This window comes from Callorhinus ursinus, unplaced genomic scaffold (genome assembly GCF_003265705.2).
Source record: "Callorhinus ursinus isolate GAN/ISIS: 27379988/994484 unplaced genomic scaffold, GSC_fseal_2.0 scaffold147, whole genome shotgun sequence".
NCBI classification, from domain to species: Eukaryota; Metazoa; Chordata; class Mammalia; order Carnivora; family Otariidae; genus Callorhinus; species Callorhinus ursinus.
The window spans coordinates 126,571-138,222 of record NW_027397209.1 but is presented as its reverse complement, the minus strand read 5'-3'; the positions used below and the strand labels follow the sequence as shown (position 1 = coordinate 138,222).

The 11,652-nt window shown below is 45.6% G+C and overlaps 1 protein-coding gene across 1 annotated transcript; it reads left to right on the top strand.

Moving 5' to 3' along the window:
* Positions 1-4,953: 4,953 nt before the first annotated feature.
* Positions 4,954-9,067, top strand: LOC141371967 (leucine-rich repeat, immunoglobulin-like domain and transmembrane domain-containing protein 2). Its single transcript, XM_073890391.1, has 3 exons — positions 4,954-5,063; positions 5,567-6,348; positions 8,301-9,067. The coding sequence occupies exons 1-3, from the start codon at positions 4,954-4,956 to the stop codon at positions 9,059-9,061; spliced, it is 1,653 nt and encodes a 550-aa protein (XP_073746492.1). The 3' UTR covers positions 9,062-9,067.
* Positions 9,068-11,652: the final 2,585 nt, after the last annotated feature.

Here is an 11,652-nt window from a genome sequence, read left to right as displayed (position 1 = left end):
TCTAACAAGGGGAGCATCCAGGGTGTTTGGTGCCAAGGCCTTTAGATAACAACTGCAGAAGTTTGGGGACAGCAAGTGATCCAAGGCAACTATTTTGCTGGGATCAACTAAGAGACTCCATATTGTGTTGAACCTTTGCCAGATATGAAACAGTGTGATGGAGTGATTTCTTTTTTTTCTTGAAGATTTTATTTATTTATGAGAGAGAGAGAAGAGGGAGAGAGAGAGAGAGCAGGGGGAGGAGCAGAGGGAGAGGGACAAGCTGACCTCTGTGCTGAGTGTGGAGCCCGACTTGGGGCTCAATCCGAGGACCCTAAGATCAGGACCTGAACCGAAACCAAGAGTCAGACACTCAACTGACTGAGCCACCCAGGTGTCCCAATGCAGTGATTTCTAAAGCTACTGTACTCCCTCTCATATTTACAAAAGCCCTTGCAACATATGACCTTACAACATATTTTCCTGTTTTCTCTCATTTGATCTTTACAACAACCCATCATGGAGGCTGAGCTACTTGATTTTACAGATGAAAAAACTGAAGCCTGATGAGTTGAATAATTTATAGGAAGTACTGATCGATTTTTCTTGGAGGGTCTAAGTCTTTGATAACTTTCTGCCAGGCTGAGGGTCTTTATTCAGTGTTGATCTCTGCAGTGTAATCTACAGCAGGTTCACTATGGAAATGGATTTTTCCAAGTCATTGAAAACCATAAGAACTATAAGGCCACCAGTACAGATGAGCATGGAATTTCCATATATGGGTATTTTCTGCCCTTCACCTGGAGGGTACATCTGACTATAACTTATGGGCCATAGCCATTGGTAAGAGAAATTATTTGGTTGGAAGATGACAAAACCACTGTCTACATCATGGGTCAACAAACATATATTTTGTAGAGAAAATCAGATAGTAAATAGTTTAGGCTCTGTCACTACTACTCACCTCCTCTGATGGAATGTGAAAGCAGCTGTAGACAATATGTAATTTAATGGGCATGGCTGTATTCCAATAAAATGTGATCTACAAAAACAAGTGGCAGACCGGGTTTGGCTCCCAGGCTGTAGTTTTCCAACCCATGATGCAGATTTATAAAGGTATTTCTGCTGTTGAGACCCAAGACTCGATTCTGATTGTTTGATATTTGAGACTGACAGGCACTCCCTAAATTAGAACAATAGAACAAATATAAGTGCAATAGGTGAAATCAGCCACTTTTTGAAATGGTGAAAATATTTCCTCTAAGTGACTGGCTGAGCCATTCAAGATTGAGAAATTATTGGCCCAAAGACTACTAACATCCAGTCAGTTTTATCAAACCTTGTTTGAGGAAAATTCAGGAACTTGAAAGTAAGAATTTGTTAGTATTTATCCAATATCACATGAATGTGTGTGTGTGTGTGTGTGTGTGTGTGTGTGTGTGAGAGAGAGAGAGAGAGAGAGAGAGAGAGAGAGAGAGAAGAAGAGAGAGAATTCAAACTTTTCAATGATTCATTAAGACCCACTTTGGTGGTCTGAATAGAATGACCCCCAAGATGGTCAACCTCCTAATATCCATCTGTCAGTCTTCCTTTGTGTGTTCTGTTTTCCTTGGTTTGCTCTTGTAGAGAAGAACCACCCTGGATTATACTCATGAATATTCACGTAACTGGAAAAAATCAATTCCCAATGTAAAAAAATAAAATGATGTCTGGTTTATATATTGGTCTTTTGGTACATGAGTCTGGTTAGTATAAGTTAGTCCCTGAAAACCTGCTTAGAGTCCAGCGAAAATAATTTCTGGTCTCCCAGTGATGAAGTCCAGCCTACACCATGGTGAACTTATAGCATGCTGTCCTTGGAAGCCTTGTTTGGAGGTTGATTGGAATTGTGGCATCTCCATCATGTCTTTTTCTGACTGCAGCGTGTTATAGTCCTTTTGACCTAGGCAGTGAGTATGTCTGATGTCACTTATCTCAAAGTATACATGTAGGTTGCAGGGTACAAAAGGCAAGTAACAGAAATTGCATCCTGCAAAGTGGACGTAGGCTACTGAAATTAGGTTATCATTCAAGGGACTCAGTGAACAGTGTGTTTAGAGGTCTTAGAGCTGGAAATTTTTGTTTTAACTCTCATGTAATCCAGTAGAGACAAAAATAAACTTAAAAGTACTTGAACATGTTATTTAATTGCAAAGGCATTGTAGTCAGGATAGGTTAGACTTATGCTATACTAACAATTACCACATTTTGGTGGCTTAGCATAGAAAGATTTATCCCTGTTTTTACAGAGTCTCTTGAGTCTGTGGGAAATGTGGATGGAGGAAGGGCTCTGCTCCATTTATTCACTCAGGGACCCAGGCTGGTGAAGACTTCACCACCTGGAATGTCAACAATTGCTGTAACAAGGGGAAAGAGAAACTAGAGAATCATGTAGGGGCTTTTAAAACATTATTTCCTCTAACATTTCATTAGCCAGAATATCAGTCACATAGCCTGCCTATTTCAAGAGAGCTTGGGAATGTAGTCATCTGTGTGTCTATCACAGGCATGCCACAGAGCATGGGTAACCAGGAAGACATCTCATATGTGGTTGGCAGCAGAGGGAGGAGTGAGGGAAGAACACCAACTTGAGAAAGAGGAAAGATAGCATGTCTGCTTCTTGATATGTCACCCAGTTCTCTGTCTGAGCCATCCCGAAGCTCTACTAATGTTGGGGTAGCATTTTCCAAATGAATAGATAGAAAACTATCTTATTAAGGTTCTATTAAGACTAGCCAGGGAGCCACCACCAAGAAGCTATTTATATCTAATTGTTTCATAAACAGAATGACCCCCTCTCCCACGACTATCTCTACCATAACTCTAAGAGCCAAGTTCCTGAAAACATCCTGCAGGAAGGGAGATGAGGGTGTCATATTCTCAAACTTCTTCCCCTTGTTGTTAAATCTCTTGAGTTTAGGGACACCACTTAACCACTACTTATTCAAGGTAAATGACATAACCCAGATTTAATCGTCCCAGTCCCTTGCCTTAATTGGCAACACAGCTACACCCCTGTGCCCGTATGCCAAATAAGGAAACCAGAAGATAAGGGGGTCAGAAGAGGAGAAGGAGGAGTGCAGAAGTGGCCTGCATAATTCCACAGATGACATGCCAGTGGATGTTCTTCTCAAGCTTTCAGCAAACCAATGGAAGGTTAGGTTCAGCTGGATTCATTGGAAGACGATAACACAGGATGAACAGAGAAGAAATTGTGGGAATGGAGATCACTTTAGCTCTTTATATTTTGAGGTGAGAAAAATTTACTAGTGGGTTGTGATGCAATGAATTGAATCACATTTTTTTCCAAAAACCTAGCTTGACAAAATCTTGGCCAACCTAGATTTGGCAGGAATCACATTTTTTCCCAAAAAGCTAGCTTGACAAAATCTTGGTGCAAGTCTCTGGAGTAAGATCAGAGTTGCCCCCCATCAGGCCAAACTAGCTGGGCCCTTGGGTCCTCTTCACCCTCAGTTTTTGTATATGGGTTGCTTTGGAAAGGGCATGATCTCATGCAAGCAATCTTTGCAGCTGAGCATCAACCCATTCCTTGAAGGAGGTCTAGGCTGCACATCATGTCTAGCACAAGTTTTGTGCTCATTGCACTCTTGTTTTGATTTTTACCTTGAGAAGAATTCCAGAGATCTAGCCAGATTGTAGAGCTAGACAAGAAACTTGAACAAATATATCTGGCTTGGATGGAAAGGCTGGAGTGTAATCAGCTTAGTTGGTGACCCATTTCCCCATCACTGGCTAACCACTAAGCGGATTTTCTTCCTTGAGGCCTTTTGTGGGGTATAATGTATATCATGAGTCTTAGGGGAACTCATGGAATGTCAATACTCACCAGGAAGTACCCCAAGTAATAGGGAAGTAGACTTTGCTGCTCTTCAAGAGTCTGTTGGTGTAGGAAGGGAATTAACCTAACTACTGTATGTTAGGTACTTTGTTTTATATAGCCTCAAAGTTTCCTAGAAACACTATAAAGTATTTAATAATTTCCTCACTTTGCAGAGGAGAAACTGAGACTCATGGAGGTTAAGTGACCTTCCAAAGATCTCAACACAAGGAAACATAAGCTAGAAAGAAGACCCCATGGCACAGGATCTATAAAGTTTTGCCCACCAGTGAAGTCTTTGCACCTAAAAAGTGTGTGCAGATGGTCAATAAATACTTGTTGAACGATTAAGAAGTGACAGAGCAAGTATCCAAAATTACATATATCTCACCTTAAAACACAAGTCTCTAATTTTTATCATGTGAAATACACAGCATTCAGGGAAAGTTGTGAGATCCAGGATAAGAAACACACTTTTGCTTAATCAGAAAATGCAGTCTTGTGGTTTAACTTCTGCACCGTGATGCTTCTCTGACTCTGCCCATCCATGTGGCAGAGGCAGCTGTCTTAATGCAGTATAGGAATGAATCCATCACATGAGGTGTGGGGAGAAAGCCAGTGATGGGAGTGGTCACATCTTTGTCGCCCACCATCTGTATTCACTTCTAGAGAGTGGTTGAAAATTTGAGCTTTCAGAAGCCAGTTGTGATGGATGAAGTATTAGATGAATTCTGGCCAAATAACCTGAACCACAGCACTCAGGATAGTATTACCTGCTGGTTTCTCAGATCATTTTGTAAGAAACTAAGGTAAGGCAGTATCAGTGCTAAATAGGACAATTCGCTTAGAGTTTGCTTTCCAGACTTAAGAACCATACAAAGGGTGAATTTTGTGATCTTAGTTAAGAGACATAGCTCCCTCTTCATGGGTTCTTATTGAGCTTGTGATTTGGGCCATAACAGACCTCAGAGCATCCAGGGGCTTTGCCACTGTTGTGCTGACCTACATCACCATGGATTACCAATAATAGGATTTGCCACTCAGAAGCTTGGACTATACTTATTCAAAACTTACAAGGTAGTTTCTAACAGAGGAATATGGCTTCAGTTTCTCATTATTTCCTGCTAGTTCTGTTCTTTCTGGATTCACATGAAGCTCAGCCATCTTGTCTGCCAGGATGTACCTGCTCAGAGGAGAGTTTCGGCAGGTGCGCTGTGCTACCAAGATGCCAGGAGGTCGTAGGGGATGGGCTTTCTTTGGGGATGATGTGGAGTGGGAACAGGCCCAGATTTGGCAGGAAATCAGCAAAATCTCTAGTTGGTGCTGAACTTTGGAGAACTGTGCACCAAAATGGGTCTCTTTTATTTCAAGTGAATAACATCTGTTTTTTTCTTTTAATTCATACATCTAATGCCAGAATAAACCTGATCTCATTTCCCTGATGTTCATCTTTTTTAAAGATATATTTATTTATTTTAGAAAGAGAGAGAGAGTGAGACAGCGCGCATGAGTGGGGGAGAGGCAGAGGGGGAGAGAGAGAGAGAGATGAAGCAGACTCCCTGCTGAGTGGGAGCTCAATTCGGGGCTTGATCTCAGGACCCTGAGATCATGACCTGCGCGTAAGCAAGAGTCAGTTGCTTAACTGACTGAGCCACCTAGGCACACCCCCCCCCCAATATTCACCTTAAAGCTTTTGTGGTTTTTGTACAGGGCTCTGCGGTGCATATCTATCTCTTTGGGAAAGATCCCCAGGAACCATCCTGAAGAGTTAAAGCTGTTGAGAATTGAAAATTCACCCTTATTTGAACTGCCCCGAGGGTCCTTCATCAACATGAGCACGTTGGAATACCTTTGGCTTAATTTTAACAATGTCACTGTGATACATCTAGGAGCTCTGGAGCACCTGTCTGAACTGAAAGAGCTGAGACTGGAGGGGAACAAACTCCGTTCAGTACCATGGACAGCATTCCAAGCCACTCCTGTCCTTAAGATTTTGGATCTCAAACACAACATGATCGATGTGCTCCCTGAGCTAGCTCTTCAGTTCTTGGTCAGCCTGACCTACCTTGACCTATCCTCCAATAGGCTTACAGTTGTATCCAAGAGTGTATTCTTGAACTGGCTGGCCTACCAGAAACACCTGCAGCCTGGCTGTGGAGCCAAGATTCTCTCCAGCATGGTGCTGGCGCTGCACAACAACCCCTGGCTATGTGACTGTCGCCTGAGGGGACTTGTCCAATTTGTAAAGTCCATCAGCATCCCGGTCATCCTGGTGAATTCCTACCTGATGTGCCAACGCCCTCTCTCCAAGGTGGGGCAGCTTTTTCATGAAACTGAGCTCAGTGATTGCATGAAGCCACAGATCTCAACCCCCATTGCCAGCGTCACCATCCAGATGGGACAGAATGTGACCCTGAGATGCCTGGCACGAGCCAGTCCTTCACCAACCATTGCATGGACTTATCCCCTGAGCAGGTGGAGGGAATTTGATGGTAAGCCACAGGCGCCCTCTCAATGTATCTGGGTTAATAGTAAGGTCTTACAGCAACAGCAACCTTATCCTCAGTAGGAGGGTTCTGAACTGGGCCAATTGTGAAGTCAGGGTGCGGGTAAGATTGGGATGGGCCTAAATTATACCCACCACAACAGGGAAGTTTCCAAGATAGTGTTCCACTATTGGCATGATTTTAAATGGTTGCTTGCAGATCTCTCTGGGATATATATGCATATGCAAATATATATATTGGAGTTGACTTGACATATTATATAAATATTATAAAATTATATATGAACAAATATGTTCTTTGAGAGTCTTCTAGATGCAAAATACTATTCTGTGTATTTTTAAATCATAGAATTTCTGACTAGGACTGATTCTAGAGATTATCTATTATTTATTTCCTAAAATTGCTGAAGCAGACTCATCTTGTTTGAAATAAGATTTCCAGGCCTCTGCCCTGGAGATTCAGATTCCCTGTGTCCAGGGGAGGGCCTGAGAATAATATATATTAACAAGTGTTCCCTCTTCTCCCCTCCTCCTTTCCCAAGTAATAATTACCGGTGGGCAAGATTGGGAATTCCTAGATATTGACTGAATTTTACACTTCCCACCACTGTGTTGTTCAGACCTTATTGGCTTGAAGTTGTAATGCTGGGACCCTGCGTGAGGAAGTGACCTCCATGGGGCCCCACCACAGGAATTCAAACCTGCCTCTCATGTTCTGAAACTCTATGCTCTGTTTTCATACCTCAGGTGGAATCACCCTTAATGCTACCCTGCAGGGTTGGGACACATCACAAGGCCAGGGATAGCCTCCCTTGGGATATCTTTAAAGTTGTCTAGAAGTCAACTAGAAATACCTGAATAAAATACAGTAAAATACAGCGAGTTACTCATATATTTGCTTAGCATAGTGACAAGCCGCTGGAAGATTAAAAAATACCTAACAAACTGAACTGTTGACTTTTTCCTATCATTTTGATCACATCTTATTGGGTTGAGATTAAATACCAGTGAAGGAGAAACGTAGGATTTATTGTTGTAGCATCTTGAAGAACAGTGAGATGCATGCTGATGTCTTTTTTAATGCTCTGTAGTCAGTTTCTTTGCTACCGTGTTATATGTGTTCTTTCAGTAATAACAACAGCTCACACTGAGCACTTACAATCAAACTTAGGGAATGAGTACTATTATCATCCCATTTTATTAACGAGGAAATTGAGGCCAAGAGAATCTAAGCAACTGGTCCAAGACCATATACTTAGTAAGGGAAAGAATCCAGGCATTGGGCTCCAGGCTCTGAGCCTCTCTATATCTGGGAGGTAAAAAAGCAATTCTTTTAAATATTTTTTTAAGATTTATTTATTTATTTTAGAGAGAAAGCACAAGTTGGGGGAGGGACAGAGGGAGCGGCAGAGAGAGGGAGAGAAGCAGACTCCCTGCTGAGCATGGAACCCAACACGGGGCTGGACCTCACGACCCTGAGATCATGGCTTGAGTCGAAACCAAGAGTCGGATGCTTAACCAATGGAGCCACCCAGGCGCCCCCAAAAGGCAATTCTTGAAGCTCACAATAGCACACAATTGTAAGAGATCTCCTCAAAACCATGTTGTTAGCATAGCAAGGCTTCCGGTGGTTTGGTGGGAGCAGCTAGTGAATTTGGAAGTGGAGTCTTCATAGGCAGAAGAATGAGGTTCCAGATCAGTCACTGTCTCTGAACATCTCTATGGGCAAGCTGCTTAATCACTCCAATCCTCAACCTCTTATGTGTAAAACTGGGGTACTTATCTTACAGGGTTGCTGAGAGGCAACTACTGGGCACCAAACATATACTTAATAAATGGTCACTTCCAGCTTAAAAAAGGTAACTGGCATTGCTGAACACTGTCCAGCTTGCTATCAGAGACATGTTTATCAGAGCTGCTTTGCTCTCTCTCCCACAGTGTTGACTTCGTCTACTGCAGAAGATACTGCTCTGTCGGAACTGGTCATACCTGCCGCTCACCTGGTAGACAGAGGCAATTACACCTGTGTGGCCTCCAACTCCATCGGCAGGAGCACCCTTGTCATCTCCCTCCATGTCCAGCCCACCCAGGCCCTGACGGCAACCCATTCTCCCTCTTTCCCTTCAGATGGCAATGCCTATGTTGACCTGCGGGTTGTCAGGCAGACAGTGCATGGGATTTTGCTGGAGTGGTTTGCAGTGGCAGACGCCCCTGAGGAGAAATGGTTCACCCTCTACCTTGCATCAGATGAAACGCTCTGGAAGGAGGTGGTGCACATTGGCCCTGGAATTAACACATACACTGTGGAGGATCTCCTTCCCGGCACGAAATATGAGGCATGCCTCAGCTTGGAGGGCCAGCCCGCACGCAGAGGCCGGTGTGTGGTCTTTGTGACGGGCAGAGACCACAGTGTGCTGGAGGGACGGGAGCGCCTGCTGCATGTCGCAGTGGTCCTGTGTGTTGTGTTGCTTGCGGTGCCCGTGGGCACCTACGTCTGTGCAGCCCAGGCCCCCTGCAGCTGCAGGGCATGGGGACTGCACTGCTGTCCTCAGCTCAGGAAGGCCCCCAGGTGCCCCCGTGCTGCACCGCAGCACCGGGACTGCTCCTACAGAGAGCACATAGTTGTCTGCGAGGATGGCCTGGGCCACAGAGAGGCTGAAGGGGATGAGGAGCAAGACAGAGAGGAAGCCTGGGGCTGAACAGCTCAGGCTGGGCATGGCGGGGCTGGGGGGAGTGAGGGCTTTTAGTCCCTAGACTGACCCTCTGTGGCAACTCAACTTGGCTTGACCCATTTATTTAACACTCTTTATTGAGCACTTACTCTGTTCCGGGCACTGAACTTGACACAATAATCAGGAAGACACAATTCTTCATGGAAGGGATGCCAGTGTAGCTTTGGCCCATCTGATTAATTATCTTATTATACATGGTGGCTGGCAATCAATAAATGTTACTCTTTCCCTATATATAGCCCTGTAACAATTACATAGAACATGCCACATGTGCTATCCTATTGGAGAAAGGTAGAATTCTACCCCTTTCTAACCCACAAGTTACGGTGACTTGTGCAGCGTCACCCATCTCATTCCATTGTTTCCTCTAAATGTCTGCTCAGCAGTGTTCTTGTGTCTCCTTCAGAAAGTATTCTTCTTCCTCTTACTGGAAACCCCCAATGAGATCACCTAAGTTTGAGGCTCCAAAGAGCTGCCCGGTGGGGCAATGAGAGCCTGGTGGGTGATGTGACCCTTTATGTGTGGGTGTCTGTGTCCGCATGAGCAGTCCTTGGTGCTCCTGAGAGCCTGGTGCCATCAGCACCGAGGAACAGGAGATTGGCTACATCCCAGGGCTTGTGCTCCGATGATTGTTAGAAAGTAGAGTTGCAAGGGCCATACCCAGAAGGAATAGAATCTATAGAAAATCATATGACCCTATAATCATTATTATTATCACCTACAAAGGGAGGCTACAGAATCCTGATTCCCACCTAGTCTCATGTGATCCTGAGCTTCAGGCTTATTTTTCCAGGCCTGTGTCCCTAGCGTCTCAGCACTGAGCACAAGTGTTTATTACATGAATGAGGCTATAACCCCCACTCCCTTCCCCTATTAAATGTTTCAAGCTCTCTTATTAAATCCCTGAGAGGTGATTGTCTCCTCTTATCTGGGTGCACATGGAGTGGAGGTTTCCCCGTGAACCCCAGAGAACCTCATTTTCCCCCCGGGCAGCTCTGCCGCTGGTGATCTTTCTCAGGATTTAAACTCACATCTGTCTTCTTGCAGCTTCTCCACGGGCCTGTGGCAGCCTCAGTCCTCACATGGCCTCCTCCCCATTCTCCCTGTCCTTCCCTCCTGTGGCCAGGGCCCTTGAGGACTGTCAGAGAGGCATCACTGCCTGCCAACAGATGCCAACATCCATGCTAGGTGGGCTGACTCTGGCTTTCTCGAAGCTTCTTGTCCTCAGAGTAGCAGCTTGCAGAAGGCCTCAGAGAAGTGGGAGGCTCCGGCTGTGCACCAGCTTTTGCCACATTTGCCAGCTGGACTCTGAGGGACAGCTGCTCCGTCCCGAGTCCCACAGGTTCTCTTAGGGACAGTCTCCTCAGTTCCTGACTCCTTTGGGATGCAGATGTTCCAACACAGCCTCCCCGGCTGCACAGGTCTGGAGCTGTGGCATCTGCCCTGCCCTCCCCCACCTCCCTCCCATTCCCCTCTCCTCTCTTCGTGCAAAGGAGAGGCTCCCGGGCCTATCAGTGGGTGGAAACATCCTGGAGGTCAGCATGAGCAGGAGTCCTCCCCTCCAGGATATGGTGCTACAGCATGCTGACATCCTCAAATATCCTCTCATACCTCTAAGAATAGCAACTGTCTCCTGAGCTTGTATCAGCAGATACAAAGCTGCTGTTGGATGCTTTACATAGATTAGCTCCCATCACCTTCACGGCACTGATTTTTTACACCACGTATTGATGTGGGAAGTGAGGCCCAGGGAGGCTTAGTCTCTTGCCTAAAGTCACACATGTAAGCAGCAGAACCAGGATTCAGACCCAGGGCTGTCAGACTGGAAAGTACCTTGTTATTTCATACAGTTAGAAAGTCTGACCTCAACCATAGGAAAAAATACACACTGTCCTGCAGGTTTCCTGGAGACACGTCTGTTGATTATCCATTCCTTTTTTAGGGCCCAGAAGTGGGAGAGTCCTCCTAAGCTGAAACCCCTGCCTCCCAGCTCTTTAGCTGGAGGCTTAAAATTATGCCAGCTTAGAGGCCAGGCCTGTCCCAGCATGGCTGAGCAGCAGTCCCTTGGCCCCTGCCATTCCCTCATGCAGTAGAACTTGGCCCAGCCTCACTCCCACTGGATGGGGGTCACTTCCAGTACCTCCACATTTGCTGGAACCCTAGGTTTGGCCATATCTTCCTATTCTTTCTCAGTATGGCTCTTGCCAGCAGCTAGGTACTTTTCCCATACTTCCCAGTGCAGGAGGTTGCCCCCAAAGGCCCAGTTTCCAAGACTGCCTCTATCTTGGTTCAAGTTCTGGATTTGTCCCAGAGCCCATGCCCCTCCCAGGGCCTGGATGCTGGCCTGAGCTTCTAGCCCAGAGGCTCTCATGACCACCATCCCAGAGACAGCACTTCTGCCCGGGCTTTCCTGTCCATGCCAGGTCTCCCAATCCCTGCTTCCGCTGGGCTGGGCTGGGGGATAATTGGTTCTAGCTCCAGAGTCCATTCCTTCCCAAGCAACCCAGCTGGGGCTTGTCCTGCTCAGAAGAAAAGCCCAGTCCAGGCCCCTGATGAGT

Coding starts and splice junctions, on each gene's coding strand:
- LOC141371967 (XM_073890391.1), top strand. CDS start 4,954: ATGGCTTCAGTTTCTCATTATTTCCTGCTAGTTCTGTTCTTTCTGGAT. Junction 5,064..5,566: donor TCAGAGGAGAGTTTCGGCAG/GTGCGCTGTGCT, acceptor GTTTTTGTACAG/GGCTCTGCGGTGCATATCTA. Junction 6,349..8,300: donor CAGGTGGAGGGAATTTGATG/GTAAGCCACAGG, acceptor TCTCTCCCACAG/TGTTGACTTCGTCTACTGCA.